Genomic DNA, 25,252 nt, shown 5'->3' with positions numbered 1-25,252 from the left:
ATGCCTGTTTCTTAATAACTTGCCTCCACTGGGAAGCCTAAACTGAACTCCATCCCTGGCTGAGTGTAAAGGCATTTTCTCACACCCCTGTAAACTGAAAGTGAGAAAAGCTATGAACACTGACCAGCACCACTTCCACCCTCCCACCCCTGTTTTGATAGTATAGTATTTTAATTTGCTTTTCTGCTACCGTTGTGTTTATAAACCAAAACCCCAATTCTCAATATAATGGCTCCCCTGTCCATATGAACTTTCATGCTAGACTGCAACATAGCTGCTTTGGGTAAAGCACCCCTCCCTGCAAAGAGAATGTATAGTTTGTATACAGACTGGGGTACACTTACTGTCTTCGCAGTCAGTGCCTGTGTATCCTTCCGCACACTCACACACATATCCTTGGCTGCTTTCAAGGCAAGTGCCTTCGTTCTGACATGGATTGGACATGCAGGCACTGGGCATTCTGGGCCCACCTACAAAATATTTGTGAGAGATCAACAACATAAGGAGAGGGGAAATGCTAGGTTAATATTGCACAAAGAAAAAGGGCTAGGTGTTCTTCAAACACATGAATTATTACTTTGAAGGAGGATGGGGTTCAGTTGTTCTCCATGTTTACAGTGGAGAAGATAATGGGGTGCAAACTGCAGCCCAAAGGACTTTGGTTGGATATCAGGAAAAGCATCCTAACTGCATAGTTGCTAGGGTTTTGGAATTTTCAGTAGTGGAAGCCTGCAAAAGAACCTTAGATAAATATATGACTTGATTAATTTGAGTAGACCTGATCCAAAAGTAGCTGAAAAATTTCATAAAACAACTTAAAACCCTAAATCGAAGGGTGCACATTTACGAAAATGAGGGTGAAGAGGTTTTTTCAATGAATCTACTATAGCAGGGATAGGGAACCAGTTTCCCCTATATTATTAGATTCCATTTCCCATCAGCCTCGGCCTTATGGGAACAGTCAGGGATAGTGAGAGTTGTGGCTCAACAATAACTGAAGAGCCACAGGTTTGCCATCCCCGATTTAGACAATCTCTCTGAGGTGATGTGGGGTCATCCTGCTCACCATATTGACAGTTGTTCCCATAGTAGCCTGGAGAGCATGTGCAGATGTAGCGCCCTGGGCGGATATAGTTGCACGTCTGTCGGTTCCTGCAGTTCCTGCCCTCACAGGCTGAAGGATCTAGAGCGGAGAAGAGTAGGGAGCCTCAGTACAGCCCAACGCAGCTGAATAACTATACACAACAATAAGTACAGGGCTGGGCCTAAGGAGAGAGTCTGACAGAGTAAAGAAAGAGAGGCTCAGAGCAAAGAGTCCGCCACTGAGAGGAATCTGGCTATGTGGGGAGGAGAAGGAGGGTGCCACCACGCAGTTATGAAATCAGGGCACCTGTTTCACAGCGCTGTCCTGTGAATGGCGCCACACACACACAGGTGTAATTGTCCACTAGGTCCATACATCGCCCACCGTTCAGGCATGGGTTGGAATCACATTCGTTTATTTCTGCAAAGAAGAAACAACAACAAAAAGATCAACAACTGACCACAACTGCAGGCCTAGCCATGTTTAAAACAAATATAGGTCTCTGCATATGGATGGATTCAAGGGTTGTCATTCATGAGGATGGAGGTAGAAATAGAAATAGAGCTGGGAATCACTGTTGTGAAGCTTCCCCATGGTATCATAAGTCCACTCAATGGAAGAGAGCGTAGAATTCCACCATGCGTGTGCAGAAAAAGACATGCTTGCTGCTGGACTGTGGATGTGTGTACATAGGCTTTTTGCGGTCCAGCCTCTGATAGTAGAATCCCCTTGACTTACCTTGGAACATCTTCCAAATTCCTCTTTTTGTCTGCTTGACTGGTGGCCTAAATGTGTTCATTGTTAGCTCACCTGTCTCACAATCTTCTCCTGTAAAACCTGGCTGGCAAAGGCACACAGCTGTTCTGTTGGCCACTTGGCATTCCCCGCCATTCTGGCACTCTTTGGCTTCACATGGAGACTCCTCTGTAGTGTTTTAGAACAAGAAATGGAGCTCAAATTAGAACACAAAAGATTTGCCCATTCCATTGATACAAACAAGCATGTGTGGTGTGCTTCAGACAAGGGTCTTAGTTTGTCCCTTTCCCAGACATGCTTCTCCTGCTTTCAGAATTAGTAGCATTTCTTGGCTGTAACACCATAGGTAGTGAGAAGCTATGTGGGGTCTGGGAAATGGCAGAATATAGGAAGTTATGGTCTCTCAAAGCTCAAGTGCCTTCCTTAGGCATTTGATTCAATTACAGCTCTCTTCAGACTCTGTGCAAGAAAAAATGATGCTGCAAAAAGCCAATTTCTGGTAACAACCGCCTTCTATCAATCTGTTGTACACCTTATAGTTTGCAGTCAATGGCTCTTGCAAGGTTGGGAAAATGCAACTGAACTTCTGAAACCAGATAAATTTGGAGTGTTCTCATAATATTGGGAAGGATGGTGATGCCTGCAGCAGCCACAAAGACTCATTTTAGTGGCCATTTACATGCCAAATTTATGTCCATCTTTCCCTACCTCCTTGCCAAGTGAATAGCACACCGTGAAGTGCATTGCATGGTTACTTTCTTAACAATCAACAGGCAAATGAATCAATCGCTTGACTTGATTTGCCTCCAAGGAATGCTCTGGTTTGGGAAAGGGCAAGCCAGACAGAAGCCCCTGAACAAGGCATTCTGTTTAGAGGTGTTGTCTGGGCAGTGGTTCAGGTATGCTGCATGGTTAATTCAGCCACAGGTATAGCTGTGTGGGACAGGGACACACACACACACACAAACTTCCACGTACAAAACCTGATCATATTTACCTCTTTGCTTTTCTCCAGCCATAGTATACTTCTATCCTATGCAGGCTGTGGAAAAATATGTTCTGTTCTTCTGGGGAATGATTGTGCATATATGTGTTGCAGAAAGGCACCTGTACCTTTTGCACCAAGGTCTCCCATCCCCAGACCTGAATAAAAAACTATTGTGACTGCACACTAGCCACCCTCTAGTACTTGGAAGGATGCTGGCACTAGGATTAAAGGGAGGAGGCAACACCTAAACATACACCATTTTATGATTTGCACAGTCTAACATTTCCTGATTCAGAATGTTTCAGCAGAGAATTAGAAAGACAACTTTCCTGCGTACGGTTCCCACACTCCAACTGCTAACTGCTTTCTATCCCAATTTGTTCCACAAAGTACCATAGTTTGAGCAGGCCATCCCTAACTTCAGCCCCACCCCCAGACTAGAACTGAAATAAAGAGGTACTGGCAGTGCTTTCTTCTTCTTCAGGGGGTACTCAAGGTCACGCAGTACTGGCACCTCTTTTTGTTGTTGTTGTTTAAAAGTGTGGCACTTACTGTAACAACTTCATGGTGAGTACTGGCACCTATTTTTCTAGAAAAAAGTACTGGGTACTGGTACTGGAATGCCTTTATAAACACTTTGTCCACCTAGACCAGCCTGTAAGCTGTTATCTGATTTCCCTGTCCTTTTGCAATTACACAATGTTTCTCACCAACTTCACACATGGCTCCTTTAAATCCTGGTGGACACCAGCAACTGAAGCTGTTGATGCCATCAATGCAGGAGGCTTTGTTCTGACATGGGCTGGAAGTGCACTCATCCACATCTGGAAGGTAATAGGAAGGAAGCGAAAAAGTAGGGTGTGCTCTCATACATTCAATCGAAACACTTCACATGCATTACCATCTGTAATTAACCAGGCATGTCTACTATGGATACATCATTCCCAGAAGTGTGGATTGCATGCAAAGACAGAAAACAAACCCTTCCTTTATATGTTTTTGATTATGCTAAGATGCTTTGGGTTATATACCCTTTTCTCTGGCGACAGCCTGAATGCCTCTGTAGAGGATTATAGGAGTTGAGAGGCTAGAAATGACTTCCCTAAGGTCAACAGGTTTAACTTTCTAACACTGCAGTAGCTATTAGCATTAATTATGGCAGCAGTCACCAGGGGCACTTCCAGACTATTGCTATTTTTGAATGACATGCAATCTCATACCAACAAATTCAGATGGTGAAATTATATTTTATTTGGAGGTCTTGTGCAAAAAGCCCACTTTCCCAAAGCTTAAACTTTTTGTCACATGGAAAGTGACAGAAAAACGCACTGCAAAGTGTGGGATAATACTTTCTCTGACATGTCATCTAACCTCCCTGAAAACAAATCAGAACAAATGCTTATTAACTAGTCAACATCATCTAATCTTCTTGCAAACAAATCAAGCAGAAAACTCAACAAAGAGGTTTTCTAGAAGTGTCCCAGGACTTCATGAAATGAAAGCTTTAGTGTGTTCCTCGTTCACCCTGACACTTCAATAGAGAAGTAACTGGCTAATTTAATAATGACAATATGCCAAAGACAAACATAGGTCAGTTCTCATGGGCATTCAGTTCTTCAAGAATGGGACAGCTAGAGCAAGGAATGGAGCAGCTGCAGGTGGGCAGTAATAAGCCAACAAGAGAAACATGAATTAAAATATTAGCAAACGAAGAAGCCTTATACCAGTAGTGGGGAACCTCAGAGACCAAAGGAAGCTTTCCAGGCATCTCTATCTGGCCTGCAGAATTCTACCCAGTCCACACTCACTGGAAAATCTCACCGAAAGGGATGGGGGGGCAGCAGCAGGGGTGGGGGGACACAGAACATTCCCATTTCACCTCGTGGTGAAACAGGATGAGCAGCCCCTGAGAAAAGGGAAGCCAAAATAATTAAGGGGATTGGAGCAAAACTCATATGAAGAACGTTTACTACATTTGGGGCTTTTTAGTTTATAAAAAAGAAAAATAAGGAGGGCACATGACAGAGGTATATAAAAATATACATGCTGAAGTTTTCTCCATCTCTCATAATGCTGGAACCCAAGGTCAGCCAATGAAGCTGAAGAAATTCAGGATAGACGAATACTGTGGAATTAGCTACCACAAGGTCTGGCGATGGCCAACTTGGATTGTTTCAAAAAGACAAGTTCATGTAAGGTAAGGCTATCAGTGGGTTATAGTCGTGATGGCTATTTATCCCCAATATCAGAGGCAGTACATCTCTGGATTCCACAGTTGAGGACCATGCCCTCCGTATGGGTTTCTCATAAGCATCTACTTGGTCACTGTGAAAACAGAATACTGGATTAGATGGGCCTTTGGTCAGATCTGGCAAGGTTCTTCTTAGGCTCACTGAAGCCCCTCAATAGAAGACTGTGAGCAAAGTATGAGCAAGACTCACCAATATGGCATCGCTTTCCAGTGAAGCCAGCCAGACAAGAACAGGTGTAGGAGGGGTTCCCTGTGATGCAGTCCTCAATACACTTCCCTCCATTCAGACAAGGGCGGAGTGTCAGGCACACCGATGCTGCACAAAGAAGCACACCCAGTGTTCAACAAATGATAGCATAGCTAGAGAACTACTAGAATGTGTTGCAGCAACAATAACATTGAACTGATCCAGCTTCCATTGTCCCTGCTGCTCAGCCCCTGTTTGCTCTGTAATTAACACACTGGGCTCAGGGATGGAAGTGCCACATTCCAATTCAAATTAGCACATCCACATTTAAACTGGATTGAAATTTTGTAGGAAGTTATAGTACGATCTCAAAATATTTTGAATACTGTATATGAAATTTGTTTCCATTTGTTTGTTTTGTGTGTGTGTGTTGCTCTCTGCTGTTCATGTCAAGACTTTTGTTTGCTCTCTAAACGTCTTACATTATCATTTTGACCATCAAATGTCAAATTAATCCTCAATTAAAGGCAAACTATTAGGAGTTCACAAAGAGAAAATGTTAATGATTGTACCAGTATTCCTTTCTGCTTAGAAATTCTGAACAGAGTTCAAACATGCAACAATTTAGGCCAGCTCTGTGTCCCACTGCGCACACCCCATAACATGCATTCTGCAAATACATGCTCTTTGCCTTTAGGAAAGTTACAATATTTTGGTGACAAAACCAAGAATCAAGAGCTGGGTAAATGCCAGCAACATTGTATAACTCTTTGACCAAAAAATTAAAGTGTGTGTGTGTGTGTGTGTGTGTGTGTGTGTGTGTGTGTGTGTGTGTGAATGCATGCTTAAAAATAAGGTTAGATCTTCAAGAACCAATGGTAAGCAAAGGCAAAATGGTTTGGGAAACAGTCAGATAGCAAACCACTTGATTTCCCAAGATGGGGCAATCTCAGGGGTGAAATATAGCCCCAGAGAGCTGTAGAGAGGCGCATAGCCTTAATATAGGCAGATTAGTCAAGTCTTGGTCTCAGAGTCAGAAGAGAACTCATGTGAGCCTAAGCAGCCATAGATCTGGTAAAGTCTGGGTATATGTTTTTGTTTGGAAATATGTGCCAATGTTGGGGAATTGTTGTGACAAGAAACTGCATACACCAATAGCCAGTTTGAGGAAGACTATTACAGTATACATGTAATACATATTGTATTTAGGCTCCTCACCAATTTGTAGAGAGGTATTTTATGAGCCCTGTGGAACAGATTTGCAAATGGCAACATTTCTAGTAGAACCTAGCAGCATCTTCCTTCTGCAGTCCAAAGAAGCAAATGGTGGCAGAGACATCTCTACTAGGATTACACTAACTGATCACAGAGCTGAAATGTGATATTTTATGCATTTTAAAGCCTCTCCACATTTGAGCATTAAAGGTAAAGTAATCCACTTTTTCCTCATTCAAATTAAACTGGAGGAGTCTGCAGCTACCCATATCTAAATTTGCATACATGGAGAAATTTTGGTCTTTCCTGTTCCTACCTTTCAACTTGTAGGTTCCATTATGCCAATTAAGTACTGACAGGGCACATGCACAGATGCACATGTACCTACCCAGGAAGTGAGCAAAGGCACACGGTCAAGCAATTGTAAATTTGCTTGTGTAGTTTTCTAGCTTTGTGCACATCTGAAGGATCATCATCATCATCCCCCATCTGGAGTGTGCCAGAAATACTGACAAGTGATGCCAGAAAACACAGTAGTGGGTGTGGTAAGGGGACTGGCAGTGATGATTGATTCACCCACCCAAACACACACACACACACACACACAAATTGCTGCAAACCCACGTGGAGAAGTTTGGAGCCTGATTTTCCCCAATTTAACAGATTATCCCCATATTGGGTAAATTTAGATTTGCAGGGGGAAAGCATCACGACTGGTATTGTTGGAGGGTAACATCATGTGGACTACACAAATTAAATGAGAACACAAACACACAGTAAACTCTGATGTACACAAGCCCTTAGAGTCTTAAAAGTGTACTTTCTCTCGCAATTTTTTTATTAAGAATTTTCCCATTCTTACAATATTAAATAGCAGATATGCAAAACAGCAACACCACACACACATGCACAGGCAAAACAGCTATAAAGTACTCTGGCAATGAAGAAGTGTATGATACAAAGAAAGTTGGGAGATACATTTGAAATTCCAGTTACTGTTAAAAGGCAAGGCCATCTTTCATATTTTGCTTTTCATCGCATATTATGGTAACATCAAAGTAGCTGAAAACCAAACATGCATGACCTTAACTCAGTCTCATGATTTGAAATTGGCCCACCCCAATTAAACTAGGGCTGCAATCCTACACACACTTAGCTGGGAGTACCCCCAACTGAATTACTTCTGAGTAGACATGTCTAGGATTGCACTTATTTACTCTATGACCAATCAACTCTATGACTGACCAACCATTCAGAGAGCATCTACCATTTAAAGCTTGCAGTTCTAAGCCTGGAGGCCCATTTTACACATAATCCTACATTTATTTATCTCCAGGTTCTCCCCTTGCCTCATTCTAAAACTTGAGCCGGCAGTGGCAAAAGACATCACAGCTCACCAGCAGCCAGAGACACGCTCTTGGTTTCATGCAGCAATAAAATCATATCCTCCCAAATGGCAGCCTGAACATGGCTCCTCCACCAGTGCTTCCCATGTCCTGCTGGCCATATTTATGCACAGAAGAAAATAGGGCTTCCACTTGCCACACCCAAACTACCCCAGCTGCATAGCGGCTGCCTTTCTTTCATAAGCGCTGGGATTTTCACAGGGACAAAGAGAAGGGATGGAAGAATTGGTTTGGTTAAATAAACCTAACTGCTGTCCTCTTACTTGTGTTGTTGCAGCCCCCCACTTGCACCTGGGCATCATCGATTCTGAACACCCAGCGCCCGGGGATACCCACATTTGTCGTCATCTCCACGTCGACAATGTCATCAGTGCGGGATCCGGGGATGTTAAAATACCGCTTTCCATCACCGGCATTGAAACCTGCCTAGGAAGACAAGGGCAGAGAGTGAAACCTCTCGCTGGGGAAAGCAGGGCAGCTGTGGGGATAGGCAAGGGACTTCTCTCTTCCCCCCCAGTGCCCTGCAGAAGAATGGACTGCAAGAACACAAGGAAGGGAAGCATTCCTCTGCATATTGGTTACTGCTACAACCACTTCCCACCTGAAAATTTCCTGCTTTGGATCAGAGGCAGTACACCCCCCAGCACAACAACTCTTCCAGTCCCTGATGGGGGGGGGGCAGCAGTTTGCTAAGAAAAGAATTCCTTCCAGGACTTGGATGTCTTTTCCCATTTCTTCCCTATCATGCAAGATCTAGGACTATGGTCTGAAGGCCCATGATGCAGTAAACATGTAGGCTTGTGTCTGATCAGTGCCTGAATGGGAGAACCCTATGTATGTAAATAAAATTTTATTGGTTTTATAATTTCAACTTCGACAATTATTTTCCATCAAGCAGAATTAAATATATAAAATATCCAACATAAAAAATAAAAAGTGAAATAAGAGTAAAGAGAAGCAAAGAAAGAGAAAGAAGAGAAGAAAAAGAAAGAGAAAGAAAAAAGAAAATATCTTTTGGAGGTTCTCTTTAACCTGACTTCCCTCCGTTTCCTTTCCCCTAGGTGCACCACCTTTATTTCCACAGGAAATAAAAAGAAGTTGGGACATAAATGTAATAAATATATTTATTACATAAATGTAATAAATATATTCAGAATGCAATTTCTTTGAGCAGCCATGTAAACAACCATTTGCCTGATCACCTGTGATGAAGATAATTTATCTGTGGCCACCATGCGAGGAAAGTTTACGGAAGCTGGCTCGCTCTTTCTTTTCAGGCCATAAATGACTAATGTTCGCTGGCAGTTAGTGCACATTTTTGTGGGCGACCAACTTATTTGCAAGGCTGCTTTGAGGCAAGCATTCTTTCTCCAGGGCACCCATCACAATGGAGCCTCGATTTCAGTTGCTTTCAGAACATCTGAGCAGTCAAGGATCCTCGAAGGCATCCTGTAACTGTTTTGCATGTCAGCTATGATTAAAGGTCTTGGCTATGACACATGAGGAACTGTCAGCATTAAAAGGAAAAAGAAAAAAAGGTGACAGGGAGAGGGATTGGATGATCTACTTATTGCAACCCTTCTCCCAAATGGCTCTTGGCACCATAAAGCTTCAGCAATCCCCACACATCCATGACTCACTTGCTGGAACGCACACAGAACGCTGAGCCTATTTTCATCCTCATTCATCTGCACAGGGTGAATCCAAGAGAATCTTGGACACTCTCGCTCCTTTCCGTGAAACGAGAACAGATTTGCTAGCTCTAGCCAAGCAGAAGCCTTTGCCATGCTGAGCCGTGAGGTGCTCGTGCCGAGGCACTCTATCGCCTTGCGAGTTACAGCAGCACGTTTTTGCAAACTTGGTCACAAGCCTGGTGAAAAACTTTTCAACTTCCTCTCTCTCTCTCTCTCTCTCTCTCTCTCTCTCTCTCTCTCTCTCTCTCTCTCTCTCTCTCTCCTGCTTTGGCTGGACTGGGGCAGGGTGTTCCTGAAGCACTGTACAGTATTCCAAAGCATGTGGTTACTGCTCTGTTTACAGTCATAAAAAGCCTGCACTTCTGAATTTCTGGGATTGAAAATGGGTCCATTTCCTTTACACCTGCAATTTCCTGCCTACCGGAGACACTCAGATGAGAGCCGGCAGCCAGCCAAGCACAGATCAATTAGTGGTAAATTCACACATCTGAACAGCCACTAGTTAAAAGAAAGAAAACAGCACACCAGAATTGGGGGGGGGGTACCAAAGGGAGGCTGTACTTGCTGCAGCCTCTGCTGGGTGGCTCTTTATAGAGTCTGAGGTTGTGATGGGAAGGAACCATGAGGCACTGGCCAATGTAAAGAGCTGTGGTTGCTCTATCACAAAGCCCCCTATATGGCTTTGAAGAGAGAGTAAGAGAGAGAAATTGGGGCTGAGGAAATATTGCCTTGCTATTTCAATACTACTGTCTGGAAAAATGCACGCCATGTATTAGAAAGAAGACTTGCTTGCAAGGTGTGACCATGGAGTCTACCTGGGCCGCAATGCCTCCCAGGCCTGCTGAGTCTCCTCCACTGCTGGCATGCATTCCGGTGGTCCAGGTGATGGACTCGTAGTTGAAGATAGTGAAGGACAGCATGCCGTCGGTGATGAGGACTATTTGGAAGGTGTTAACCTGAAAGAAAAAAGAACAGTACCGCAAAAGCCGCAATGAAAATGTCACAATAAACGGCATAATTAGTAACCCGAGGTACCACTGTATACATAGTGCCCTCTGGAAGTTGTTGGGTTACAGCTCCCGTAAGTCCCAGACAGCATGGTCAAGGATTACGTGAGTTGTAATTCGACCACATTGGTTACCCCAATATGCACTATGGAAAATAACCCCCTTATCCAGTACCCAACACCAACATCCTTCGCCACTTACCGGAGAAAGCGAGTTTCCTCCAAAAAATGTGACCTGGTACCAAGTGGCCACGAATACCCATTGGGCAGAGAACTGTGGGAATTCTGGGAAATATTGTCGGATGTCCTTAGTGGCCCTCATCAAAATGGCTTGGTCCTTAGTTTCCCGGTAATGCACTTGCCCTGCACGCCGGTTATCTACGTCTGCCCAGAAAGCAGCAACTACACGCCGGTCATTGGAGATGGGGAAAGCCACTGGTGTAAACTGAGACACTTCTTTCAAAAAGGAAATGATTCCATTGTTGTTGACCTAGACAGGAGAAAAAAGTGAGGCATGGTGGAAAAGGAAAAAGGGTAAACAATCCGGGGATTTGAATTAAATTGAACTTGTGGGCCCTAACTTTCTGCAGTGGGTAGAAACATTGCTATGCCTGAAGGTTGTTTGTTCTCTTGCATGCCTTCCACTGGTGATTTTAAAAAAAGGATGCAGAGACGGCAGAAAAATTCAGGAAGGATCTGCCCCACAAGACAAGCCTCACACTTTAGAAAGTTTTCTTTTTCTAAGTACGTGTTCCCCCTCCTAGCCTTTAAAATGCAGGCACACCACCCTTCTAGCTTGTAGATGAGAAACTGTGTGCCAAAAAAATAATCCAGGGAACTGCCTTTCCTTTCAAACACCCCCCTTCCCACTCTCTCCACCCCTGCCACTTGCTTGCTGCACATGAGGGCTTGAGAGCCATGGCCAAGGGGTCTGAGAAAGGAGGCAGAACAAGTCATGCCCTGTTCTCCTGCCGGAGATGGGCCAAAGGAAGGAGGAACAGCTGAGAAAACTGCGGTAGCCACAGTGATTTGAACAAACAGGGTGCAGTTCGTTTGGGTCACTCACCTCACAAGGCAGCAGGACTTACTATTCACTTTCTCATGTTAAAGAGGCAAAAGGGTTTATTCTGAAGGGACTAGGAGATGGAGGAGGTTATTTATTGCCTCTTTGGTCAAGGTAAAGACACTGGGGTATATATACACGAGCAGCTCTGCTGGAGCAGGGGAGACACCACTCCCTCTCTTAAAATCAAAACCCTTGCGGGCAGGATGTCATCTCTCCTTCCTTACTACACTGGACTGTTTCACCCCATTTATACACCTTTGTTGATTAATATCATATCCTGAGCCTGCAACATTTGTGACTGACACAACAGAGACAGGAGGCAGAGCAGTAGTAGATAGAATTTTCCACATGAAAAAGGAAGAACCGGGATCAATCTACACATTCAGAGAAGTAATCCAGCAGAGCCCTCATTTGACTTTACAGTTCAGTATGCTAGTGTTGACTGCATACTTGACTGCTTAAAAAACTACCTGGAATGGAATCATATTCCTCAGTCTGCTAAGATTTCAATGGGGCAGGGAGCATTTGATCATGCAATCTCTTGCCTTCATTCTGAACTGCTGCAGTTCAAGAAGGGTGATTATCACATGCTTTTTTTCTGGGCCCACAGCCAGATCACAGTTGATCGATTTGGGTTATGTCCCAATGGGTTGGAGGGGCATTTTTTTTGAAGAACCAGATTGAAAAAGGTCTCTTGCTCCTTTTTGCTCCTTCCCTCACTACTGAATGACTCTGACTGTATCATGTGAAGCTGCATCCCTACGGATACTGGGCTCCAACTTCTATCAGCTCAAGCTGGCATGGTCAATGGCCAGGGGTGATAGGAGCTGCAGTCCAGCAATATCTGGAAGGCCACAGCTTCCCCACCCCTGCTCTAGGGGCAATTTGCTTTGCAGATGCCTTCATGCAAGGTATTAAGCTTTAACTGCAGCCACTGCAGTCTTGATGTGGGCTCCTCTGTGCAAAACTGGTCCCACAGCAGCTTTGGAGACGCTATCCTTATTGTCCCTTTCAAATTGTGTCACCTAGGGCATCCATCTTGCTACTGATTCAGATTTGTTTTTATTAGTATATTGCACATTGTTGGTTTGGTTAATCATCTGGTAAATTAAGCATATTATGGTTTCTGTAGTGTGTACCTCTCTGGTCAAGCAGCAGAGTTTTGACTCTAAAGTTGGCAAGGACAGTTCTAAGACTAGAAACTAGAGGGTTCCTAAGTTAAACCACAAGTTCCATTGAGTTTGGCTAGGCTATGCTGCAAAGCATTTGTCGACAGCTTTCTCTTTACCGTAGCATTTTCCAAAGCAGGCAGGGAATTAGTAATAATGAGCCCCCATGTGCGGCATGCCAACATTTTTTTGTTTTTTTGCAAGCGGTGCCTTGCTTACCACCGAAAGGAGCATTTCACAAGAGAAACCCAAGCCCAAGTTAGTCCTTTGCCCCCCACCCCCAGGAAGCCCCCTCTGGCTTGGTGACTCCTTCGTGTTCCATGTGCACACAAGGATCACTCACTTCTCTGGAATGAGAAGAAACCACAAACCTTCTGAACTCTGGCCTGTACAGAAAGGAGCAGGAAAATTCTGCTGGGGAAAGAAGCTAAAGCCTTGTTTGTGGATGGAATGTGGTCTGAAATGCAGGTGTGACATTGGGAGGCGGGGAGGTGAGGAGAGGAGGCTGTTTCACTCTGGTGAGCAAACTCTGAATTCAAATAATGCTTTGTGTATATGCGTGAGTGGCCAGTCATGGGCTTGGAATCTAAGGAGAGCCTGCGAATCACAGCATCATTGTACAGCAGAGCACAGGAAAGTGAAGGTGGAGTCCAGTCCCTCTGCAGATGTAAAACAGATTAAAGGCAGATTAACACAGGCAACATGAAACCTGCATGTGCTCTGCTTTGGAAGAGGAGCACCTTGAAGAGCATTGGTTGGCTACCAGAAGCTGTCTCAGTAAGGGCCAGCTCCAACCAACCAACATTACTTTCCTCTTGGGGCTACCATCCAATTAAAAAACCCTAGTACTAGATGCAAACTTAGCCATCATTAGAGTCGACCCATTGAAATCAATGTGTCATGTTTTAAGCACAGCTAAGCCTGGATCTGACACTTGGTCAATTAATAATAGGAGTTTTAGTCAATTCATCAATTAAATATGCATATGAATGAAAAATAATCATTCTGAAGAAAGAATCATTAGTTTTGTTAGGGGAAGACACGTGACATTACTAATATGTTTCAAAAAAATAAAAGCTGTTGACTTATAGTATGTATGTGTGTGTGTATATATATATATATATATATGCTTTCGTAGATTTTCACGGGTACAGGAATGCAGGTTTTGGTGTCTTCGGGTGTCTTCCCGTGTAAGAGTTGGGGTGTCTAGGCGACGTTTCGACGAGGTCTCACTCGTCATCTTCAGGCTGGTGCTTTCGGCTTCTTGTTACTGGAACAGAGCAGGATCTCAGTGTTTGAGTTCCTATAAATACTGTTGAGGGGGTGTGGTGTATAGCCTCCAACGTTCTGGGCAGAGAGGAAGTTCCCAGGTTAGTGTGTCTTTTCTTCTTTTGTTCATTAATTACTTGAGGGATATCTTGAGTGATTTCTTGAGTGATATTCTGAGTACCACTTAGGAGGGTCATTAGGTGTGGATTAGTTGCTAAAGCTTTCGTGTCTTGACCTCTTGACCTTGTGAAGAGTTTTTTCTGAGAAGATGGCTGTACTGCACTTAGTTGTGCTCTGGCTTGGCTTCGTGTATAGGGGCGAGCTGTGGTTTTGTGCCCTGTGCCAGCCAGATCTGTGTAGGGATTGCAGGGGGGTGCAGCATCCGGAGGTGCCACTATGGTTTGGCTACTGGATGGTGTCTGTAATTTATCTGTGGAGAGGGTCTGGGTTTGGGTCTGGTGTGGTTGATTGGAGATGGCGTTCTGTGTGCCTCTGGTTCTGGTGTCGGTTTTTGTGGGGAGGGCTATTTTCCAGATGTCTGGCAGGCGGGACGTATCGTCACGCTTGTTCATGTTGTGAGGGTGTTTCTCTATCTCGATGGCTTCCATGATTATTCTCTTGTGGTGGTGTTCCATGTTAAAGAGCAATTTGGAATCTGAAAAATTAATTTCGTGTCCTGTTTCTTTCATGTGTTGGTAAAGAGAGGAAGTTTTTTCTTCTTTTTTGACGGCATTCTTGTGTTCTGCGATACGTGCATTTATTCGTCTGTTTGTTTGTCCAATGTACGTGGCTGGGCAGACTTTGCAGGGTATTTCATAGACCCCTATACACGAAGCCAAGCCAGAGCACAACTAAGTGCAGTACAGCCATCTTCTCAGAAAAAACTCTTCACAAGGTCAAGAGGTCAAGACACGAAAGCTTTAGCAACTAATCCACACCTAATGACCCTCCTAAGTGGTACTCAGAATATCACTCAAGAAATCACTCAAGATATCCCTCAAGTAATTAATGAACAAAAGAAGAAAAGACACACTAACCTGGGAACTTCCTCTCTGCCCAGAACGTTGGAGGCTATACACCACACCCCCTCAACAGTATTTATAGGAACTCAAACACTGAGATCCTGCTCTGTTCCAGTAACAAGAAGCCGAAAGCACCAGCCTGAAGATGACGAGTGAGACCTCGTCGAAACGTCGCCTAGACACCCCAACTCTTACACGGGAAGACACCCGAAGACACCAAAACCTGCATATATATATATATATATATATATATATATATATATATATATATATATATATATTTAGCAGAGTAAAAAGAGTTTGGAAGCAGGAGCTAATTCACCACCCATCGTCTGTCTGATCCACACATCGCTAGCATTGCTTAATAGAATAAAAAATTGCACAGAGTCCCATAGGTCAAGGGAAAAAAAGTTCTTTACTTAACAGTTACTTCATATGCACATGGATGGCTTCGGATTCTAAGCCTACAATCGTGAGAGATAGTTTCATGGCTGCTTTGTGCAGGAGGAGAGAGAAAACGCAGAGGAGGCAGTTGCTGAGCTTAGGTGTTAGGCTGGAAACCATAAACTGCATCTTCCCTATCTGTTAGTATTAACCCTGCCCTCTATTGACTGGAGGAATGCATGACTGCTTAAGCTCAGCAATAGCAGTCATCTTCTTAGAAGAGGCATTCCCTCCTATGCGAGAGAAAAGAGAGGATGCCTCCCTCAAAGACAATGCTCTGGACATCATAGGTAGGTAATATTAGACCCTGGATTTGATGGCCTTATGACAAGGTTGGGGCTTAAACAACCATGTGTATTATTTCATTGTGAAACACACAGTTAATATGTCATTTCCCTCCCAAACCACCATCTCCATTCCAGGCTCTACATTTCTGATACAGCAAAAAGTAACTGAAAAAGCAGTTTGCCTACCATTTAGATAGATGATAGATAGATAGATAGATAGATAGATAGATAGATAGATAGATGATAGATAGATAGATAGATAGATAGATGATAGAGATAGATAGATAGATAGATGATAGATAGATAGATAGATAGATAGATAGATGATAGAGATAGATAGACAGATAGATAGATACTCTGAGCATATGCGAATTCACATTTTGAACTCACTTAAGACATAGCATCGCCATGGCTACAGGAATAAAACATGGTTTGTTTCTGCTTCCCTAATGCTAAGCACATTTGCTTGTGTTGTAGAAATGATTAAAGTATTTTAAAAGTAAATAAAAATAAAAATGAGCATTTGTGACCATATACATGCCTGGCCACACCCTTGGCTGACCCTGGCACATCCATGCCAGCCCAAGAACTGCCCTATCATTTATTGCCCCCTGGGCAGTCATTTGGACTGCAGATCCCTGAACCCGGTCCCTGATGTCCAACCCTAGATGCACCACTGTTGAAAGTTTTTGTAAACGGTATTTAAACATTTTTTGTTATTATTTTCTTAGGGGACTACAATATTTTTTTTGAAAAAAATCTTTAATCAGCTAATTGCTTAAGGCTGCAATCCTAGTCACACTTACCTGGGAGTAAGCCCCATGGAACTCAGTAGGAGTTACTTCTGAGTAGGCATACACTGCAGTCCTAATTCTTGTACTTGTGTCATAAGGCTTTTGATGTTAGATGCAACTACAGGAACCACAGATAATACATCTAGTATGCTCTACATAGGGCTAATGTTTGAAAATCTTTGGAAGCTTCAGCAGGTTTAGAATGCAGCTACAAAAATATTGCTGGGCACACACACATGAGATCATATGACACCATTCTGCAGCAGCTGCACTGGTTACCAATCTGGTTTCCAGCATAAGCCAAAGTGTTGGTGATCATCAGCCCTAAATGGTTTAGATCAGGAGACCTTAGGCTTGGGGGCTGTCTCTTCTCAAATCATCCTGCCTGCTCCTAAAGAGACCTCTGTGGCTCACCTCGGGTGGAAGCATGGATGAATGGGATGAGAGAGGGGTCCACCTTGATTATGAAACACTTTGTCCTGTGAAACATGGACACAAAAGACCCATTTTGCTCTGGCAGGATTTTATTTGATGAGACAGATAATATTTATGCTTGACATTAACACCTGAAGCTGTCTCCTTGGTTGATTATTTTATATATTGCTGAACTGATATTTAAATTTTAAATGCTGCAAGTTGCCTTGACTGGTGCTTTTTCACCAGAAGGGCAGCATAAAACGTTGCAACAGAATGCATGAACAAAAGAATAAAAAAGCAATAAAACACGCACAAGTTAGGAGAGTTCAACACCCCACCAAAATCCTAGGTATTTTGTTCTAGCTCAGCAGTGAGAACAATCATGTCTCATTGGCTCTCAACTCCATGCCATTCAGTTGTGGACTAGCTTGCCACAGCCTTAACAAAGCTACTTCCCACACACAGGCCCAGCATGGGTGAATTCTACAAATGCCTAAACATTCTTCCAAAGCCTGCAAAGTCACCCTTTCACCATGTAGGCAACACAACCCTTCGCAGACACACTTCCATTACCATGGCACATCCTACACTGGTCCTTCTTTGGATGTTGTGTCTGGTTAGAATGTGTCTTTGATAATGTTTCTTGCTTGCCAAGAAGGAGTCTTGAGAAGGATGTGTGAGTAAGTTAACATGTGCTGCGCCACCCACTTTTGATCCTGGCCCTGTCCACTACTGGGATGTGGCCCCCAGAAGATTGTATGGATGGGAATGTGGCCCTTGAGCTGCAAAAGGTTCCTCACCCTTGCTGTACATGTACGAAGCCCAAACTGAATTCAGGTAAGGAAGCACAAAAGGAGCAGAAGGGATGCATGCTGGTAAGCCTACAACCTCTGGTGCATCACCTTCATTGAGTTTACCATCCACAATGAATTTGTGGGTGAAGGTCTGAAGGACGGAGTCACCTCTACTTGTAGAGACTCACCACATGATTCAGAACCCTGGAAATTCAGGGCTTCCAAATTGCTTGGAGAGCCCAGCATGAAGTACAATACAGCAGTGTCCCCCTCAAGCTTATGGAAGGATCAAAACTGACTGAGAGGGAATGGGACTTGGCAGTGGACTTCCCCTTGCATGTTTTCTTACATACAAGTAGTCTGAGCAACCAAGCAGGGCTTACCTGCAGTCTAGATGGCAGAGAGACGGAGAGGGAGTTCTGAAGTCATGAGACAACATACAAGTGCATTCTTCTTAGAAGTCATTGAGGTCATGAGAGATTTTATCAAACATTGTAAGGAAGGAACCATTTTGGCTCAAAGAAATGGAACTGTCATAGGCAAAAGATGGAAGCGCCAATATCACTTCTGGCACAATTTATGAGCATCAATTGGACAGATTTTAAGACTACAGTGTACCTCTTGTTAAGAACTTAATTTGTTCTGGAGGTCCGTTCTTAACCTGAAACTGTTCTTAACCTGAGGTACCACTTTAGCTAATGGGGCCTCCCACTGCCGCTGCGCAGCCGCCACGCAATTTCTGTTCTCATCCTGAAGTAAAGTTCTTAACCCGAGGTACTACTTCCAGGTTAGCAGAGTCTGTAACCTGAAGCATCTGTAACCCAAGGTACCACTGTACATCTTATGACTCAAAACAAAAATGGAATCCCATTGGGATTAGTTCATCAGACTGGCCCTGTCAAATTTATAATTGGAACAAAATCATGTAAGGCACTGAAAGAAAATGAGCTTTTGTTGTTTTTCAGTTTTTATAGTAGAGGAATAGAATTCATGGTTGGTGGTGGAGGGTGAACAATGGGCAGGAATGTAGCTGAAAGGAGATTCATTTACAAGGAAAACAAGAGGTTTTTAGCCCTTATTATTTCATGTATCAATAGTCTGTTTAAATGACCCTACAACGCCCTAACACGGCCTGTTTTTCCACTCAAAAAGGATTACCACTCGAACCAGGTATGTATCTCCAATTCTTGCAAGGAAAATAAGGCAATTTCAATTATGGATGCATCTGAGAGTATGGCAGCTTATCAAACATATTTTCATGCAAATAAATCCCAATGAAGTTCTACATAAGATGAAGTTTAAGAGCTTTGAGAGCAATCTTATCACAAAAAGATTCTGCTAAGAAAAGTTAAAGTTAATAGGTCAAAGTTAATAAATTATAGTAAGTCAGATCACATAACCTAATGCTTAGACTGCTGATGGGGGTTAAAACATGTTTCCTAGTTTTCAAAACCTATCCCTTTTCTGCTACCAGCATTTTGGTATATCAATAAACTTGAAGGATTGAATTTATTTATTTATTTATTTATTTGGAGTGAGGTGGGCATTGATAGGGAAGGGAGCAATGATACCAGTGCACACTAGTGGAAGAGGAAATGCCATCTGTGTGTACAGATGACAATGATTTAACAACTCCTCAAGTGGGCTGCATGGCATACAGGTATGGACACTTGCAGTGATGTCTACAAAACTGCTTCTAGGAATCCTGAAACAATAGCACTTCAAAGGTTGAACTTTGTACACAGCCTAAGTGATGTACACAAAGCATGCACACCTAGGACAGCCTACACACACGGCCCCTTGTGTCACACCCACATATTACATCTAAAGCACTCTTATATCACTTTAACTGTCATGCCTTCCCCCAAAGAATCGTGGGAACTGAAGTTTATCAAGAGTGCTGACCTCACAGACTTACGCAACCCAGAATTCTACAGTTCCCAGAATTCTCTGGGATTCTTAAAGTGGTTTAAGAGTTCTTTAAATGTAGTGTGGATATGACTAACCCAGAGAACCTCTAGATTTGCTAACTGAAAATCATAGCTGCCAAATATTAACGGGCCCTGCATCCAGATGGTTAAAATAAGTGTTGAATAATCTCACCAGCAAGCAACAGAGGTTTTGTTCTATATGGCTCAAAAACCTCTGTAAGAGAAGGATTGCAAAACCACCTCAAAAGTTAACAAATTCACACTCCTTGTGACCCTTTTTGACATTCCTACTCAAACTGATCAACATACACTTTTCCTGAAAAAAGGTTGTAAGCCCAAGATTTTTTTTACACATTGCAGTTCACTGTTGCTTTGTTTCCCAGCTGGGTTGCATGGAGAATGAAAAACAAAAAAACCCCTCTAACCTCTACATGTTCTTGATGCTAGGGCTAGAGCTTACCGGAGCATATTGCTGAAGAATTTGGTATAGCAACCCCTCAGGTCAGCATTTTGTATGAGGCAAACCCTTCTGTGTAAACACATGTTGAGTTATTGCCATGACTAAGGGGAATAAGATTACTGTTTCATAAATTCTTAGTAACCTTTTAATGTCCACATGGGAACATTCTTCCTATTATTAAAGCAATATGGGATGAAGCAGAGGCCAAGATTTTCAGAAAGAGCTGCCTAAAGCTAGTTGGGATTTTTCAAAGCAATCCAGGTTATTTAGATGCCAGGAGCATGTCCACAGAAAACAAAACAAAACGAGGATGTCACAGCAAACAGCCACTGAGAGCCTCAGCACATTTACATGGAAGTAAGTGCTGCTGATTTCAGTGGCGTTTACTTTAAAAGGAGGCTTGAGTTTTCAGTTTGTCATTTGAAAATGCTTTGCATGTCTTGAGTTATTAGAATGTTCTACCAAGCCTTGTCCTCTGACTACAACAGATAATGCAGGGAATAGTTTTATTTGCCACTGCTGCAAAGCTGGGATTCAGGAAAGGCTCATGCATTCACAAGATGGCTCATTCATTCCTTGCCCGTAGTCATGGGCGGAAATCAGTTCTATATGCATATACAGGGGAACTTAAGAGATACCAAGTCAAAATATGGAAGGATATAAGTTCAAAGGGGAAAAGATGCAACTCAGTAGTAGAGCATCTGGTTTGCATGCAGAATATCCCTGATTGAATCCGCAGCATCTCCAGATAGGCACCTTCTGATGTCTCTCTTCATCCTTCACAGTTTTAAATGACAAACTAAAACTTCAGTCCTAAGTGCACTTCATTGGAAATAAGCTCTAGCAGCATGTACTTCCACACAAATGTGCTTAGGAATGTAGCTTAAGCACACTCAGCTGACGTTGGAGATAGCCTAGGATCACCTAAGGGCATACACTGCACATTTACTCAATCCAACTATTATCTCATGTAGCCCAACAGCTTCCATTTCACATGGTGAGAGACTGTACATGCATCTATGGCATTATAAAGAACTCCCTCTTGTTTGTTCCAAACTAGCCTGGTGTATACATTTCTTTAGGGGATAACATCTGCATTCCTCACTAGCCATGTGCACATTCAAGGCAAACTCTAGAGTGGGACTCATCTGGAGATGCTCTTGTCATTTATATTTTAGGAGAGTTGGCTGAACAAAGTCTTTAAGATGTGGCTTCCAATTTATAAATAACTATTTTTGAAAGCCATTGCATCTAGATTCTGTTTGAAAATGCACATTCCTAAATTAAATGCAGATGCACTCCATGTATGTACAGAGTAGAGGTATATGAATCACAAGATCCACACTTTGCAGATATTGTGGGAAGCCACACCAGGAAGGGGGTTCACAAGTTTTCCCAGAGAGTGCCCCATTTCTAATTGTTGCCATTTGTCAGAGCCACCTGCTGATGACATATGTCATGGATGATGCACTCATGCAGAAACTGTTTTCGGAATCTAAAAAAGAAACTGAGCAGGAAAATGATAAACACAACACATGAAAGCAAAACAATTAGGAGAAAAATCTAAATTAAACCCAGAAACATCACGAAGGGGGGAAAAAAGCTCCCAAGCCAAAGAATACCTAACCCCCAAAGAAGAAATCCAAAAAGTAACGCACCCACAAACATATGTGCCAATCTGGACACCACCCATGTATCTCATGCGAGAAACATAATCCACTTTAGCAAAAAGGGCAGTTGGTGTTCTTACAGAGCAATGGGCCTCTCCCATTTACAGTTAGAAGTTTTTTCTTTATCTGGAAAAGTCACAGCCCCACAATTGGGGGGGGGGAAAAATCTTTACTTATTCCAGATGAGCTTTTGTCACATCCTGGCCAATGTCTTTAAAGATAAAAATAGAACATTCCCAAGCTTCATACAGTGGTGCAAAGAACAGCACAATCTTCTGGGTGAACCCTGCAGCTTATTAACACTCACGAGGGAGTTGTGGGGTGGGGGAGGACAGGGGAAACAAAAAGTAAACATCAGCTTAACATGCTCGGAAACATGTGGTGCCCTTCTTTAGTGGCTGACATTTAAGAAAGCTCAAAAACACAGTTCTTCAATAGCTCAAACAATTGGCAGCAGAGGATCCATTTGAAAACTCTAAAGACCTCCCGCCCCCCGCCATAAGGTTGTACTGATTTTCCTTTAGTGGAAAACAACAAACAAAAAACAAGTGGTGCTTTGGAATGTTCGGACTATGGCACCTTAAAAACTAACAAATGTATTACAGCAATAAGCCTGCAATACTGTAAGACACTTTTGCTAGATGCATCAGCCACTATTTTTTTCAAGTGTCATAGACCCTTTTATTTTTTGTTGCATGCCTTAACACAGCTACTTCTTTGCAATTTGTCTCATAGAGCACAACCACATGCATGTCTACCCAGAAGTAAGTCCCACTGAATTCAATGAGTACTGCACCTAGGTAAATGTGTACAGTGGTACCTGGGGTTACAAACACCTCGGGTTACAAACACTTCGGGTTACAGACTCCGCTAACCTGGAAGTAGTACCTCAGGTTAAGAACTTTACCTCAGGATGAGAATGGAAATCGCGCACCAGCGGTGTGGTGACAGCGGGAGACCCATTAGCTAAAGTGGTACCTCAGGTTAAGAACGGTTTCAGGTTAAGAACGGACCTCTGGAATGAATTAAGTTCATAACCAGAGGTACCACTGTATAGGACTGCAGTGTTACTGCAAATCCAAAATGAAACCAAGGACTGACAGCTTTGAGCTGTAGATATTCTTATGCTTCCAAGAGCTCATACAGATCAATGTGTTTGGTGGGTGCTAATCCCAAATAGACCAGAAGTCTCACCCAAAGCCCCCAGAACCATAGCTGACTCAATACATTTTGTTGCCCAAGGCTGACAAAATGCTGTTCTCCAATACCATTCACCATTTTTTTGTTTAGTCGTTTAGTCGTGTCCGACTCTTCGTGACCCCATGGACCAGAGCACGCCAGGCACTCCTGTCTTCTACTGCCTCCCGCAGTTTGGTCAGACTCATGTTTGTAGCTTCGAGAACACTGTCCAACCATCTCGTCCTCTGTCGTCCCCTTCTCCTTGTGCCCTCAACCTTTCCCAACATCAGGGTCTTTTCCAGGGAGTCTTCTCTTCTCATGAGGTGACCAAAGTATTGGAGCCTCAGCTTCACGATCTGTCCTTCCAGTGAGCACTCAGGGCTGATTTCCTTAAGAATGGATACGTTTGATCTCCTTGCAGTCCATGGGACTCTCAAGAGTCTCCTCCAGCACCAGAATTCAAAAGCATCAATTCTTCGGCGATCAGCCTTCTTTATGGTCCAGCTCTCACTTCCATACATCACTACTGGGAAAACCATGGCTTTAACTATACGGACCTTTGTTGGTAAGGTGATGTCTCTGCTTTTTAAGATGCTGTTTAGGTTTGCCATCGCCTTTCTTCCAAGGAGCAGGCGTCTTTTAATTTCGTGACTGCTGTCACCATCTGCAGTGATCATGGAGCCTAAGAAAGTAAAATCTCTCACTGCCTCCATCTCTTCCCCTTCTATTTGCCAGGAGGTGATGGGACCAGTGCCCATGATCTTCGTTTTTTTGATGTTGAGCTTCAGACCATATTTTGCGCTCTCCTCTTTCACCCTCATTAAAAGGTTCTTTAATTCCTCCTCACTTTCTGTCACCAAGGTTGTGTCATCTGCATATCTGAGGTTGTTGATATTTCTTCCGGCGATCTTAATTCCGGCTTGGGATTCATGCAGCCCAGCCTTTCGCATGATGAATTCTGCATATAAGTTAAATAAGTGGGGAGACAATATACAGCCTTGTCGTACTCCTTTCCCAATTTTGAACCAATCAGTTGTTCCATATCCAGTTCTAACTATAGCTTCTTGTCCCACATAGAGATTTCTCAGGAGAAGCTGAATCTTACTTCAACGCCAGCAACAGAAAAGTAACCTGGTTCACATGTATTGTTATGCCAAATTTATAAACTAGGGTTTAATTTCACCAGATGAGCATCTTTAAAAGGGCTAGGGAAGTGAATCCACCAGGCAGGCCTTATTTCTCCTGCCCCCTGGAGGCTGACAGGTGGATGTATTTGGCGATGAAAACACATCTCCAAAGAAAGGTACTGGAAGTGCTGAGCAGCAGTTAAGGTAGCCTCCTTTGAAGATCTTTCAGCGCCAACCAGCTGATTGGTCCTTGGAGCATGCCTTCACATAGCCTCCCTGTAACCACTCATCAGATGATCATTAGTTATATGGGGCCCCTTTGAAGTCCACACAGAGGGGGAAATGCTCCTGAAAATGGGTCATTTTCCTCTCTGCAGAGAAATAAGATGTATTCAAAGTGTTTTCTCCAGTGCACTGAATACAAACTGCTTCCTCTGGAATGAGAAAGAAATACATGCTGTTTTAAAATGTAGTATTTTTTTATTTCTTTCCACAGAAAGTGGCTTGGATTTAAAGTGCTTTGAGTCCAAGTAGCTTCCTTCTGCCCCCTCAGCTGCACTATAGGGACTCCCATAGTGCAACTGATCCCAGCTGATTGTCAGGGCTTTTGCTGTGTTGGGCTCTCTTGAAGCACTCTCCTTCCTTTTAAAACAGGTAGGTTTATGTCAACAAAGCATTTTTTTAGGGGTGTGTGTGTGTGTGTGTGGACACACCCCAGGAAAGGTTCCTTTAAACCTTACACTTCAAATCACCTTATCATAGCATGGAATATAAGCAGGAAGCTTTTGAGGGAAGTGACTTGACCATATCTTCAGGTAAAATCTCAGGACTCCCTCTTCAGCACAGAGCACTACTGCAATGGTGTCAATTCGGCCCACTAGAAAAAGCTGTGCAAGATTCCCCGCACATTCACCTCTGAAGTTTGTGAGGAAAGGGAGCCTTAGCCAAGACGTAGGCCGTTCACATAGTCTTTTCCACCACAGCCAGCAGCAGAAACCAGAGTTCAGTATGCTAATGAGGGAAAACCTCCTTTAAA

General features: G+C 43.2%; 1 protein-coding gene across 4 annotated transcripts in view; it reads right to left on the bottom strand.

Moving 5' to 3' along the window:
• SNED1 (sushi, nidogen and EGF like domains 1) overlaps positions 1–25,252 on the bottom strand; it is a 75,045-nt gene that overhangs the window by 35,456 nt on the left and 14,337 nt on the right. For 2 of the 4 annotated variants that reach the window (XM_081192138.1, XM_081192139.1), the window contains exons 2-10: positions 10,790–11,077; positions 10,397–10,537; positions 8,151–8,313; positions 5,270–5,395; positions 3,539–3,652; positions 1,895–2,008; positions 1,391–1,504; positions 1,067–1,183; positions 345–470 (exon numbers count right to left, since the gene is read on the bottom strand). In XM_081192138.1, coding sequence (XP_081048264.1) covers positions 345–470; positions 1,067–1,183; positions 1,391–1,504; positions 1,895–2,008; positions 3,539–3,652; positions 5,270–5,395; positions 8,151–8,313; positions 10,397–10,537; positions 10,790–11,077 — 1,303 coding nt within the window. Of the gene's footprint in view, positions 1–344; positions 471–1,066; positions 1,184–1,390; positions 1,505–1,894; positions 2,009–3,538; positions 3,653–5,269; positions 5,396–8,150; positions 8,314–10,366; positions 10,538–10,789; positions 11,078–25,252 lie in introns of those variants that run through there. The other 2 variants (XM_081192140.1, XM_081192141.1) reach the window with 2 other exon arrangements.

This window comes from Podarcis bocagei (assembly GCF_964188305.1).
Source record: "Podarcis bocagei genome assembly, chromosome: 4".
In the NCBI taxonomy this organism is placed as follows: Eukaryota; Metazoa; Chordata; class Lepidosauria; order Squamata; family Lacertidae; genus Podarcis; species Podarcis bocagei.
This window is presented reverse-complemented; position numbering and strand designations above follow the sequence as displayed.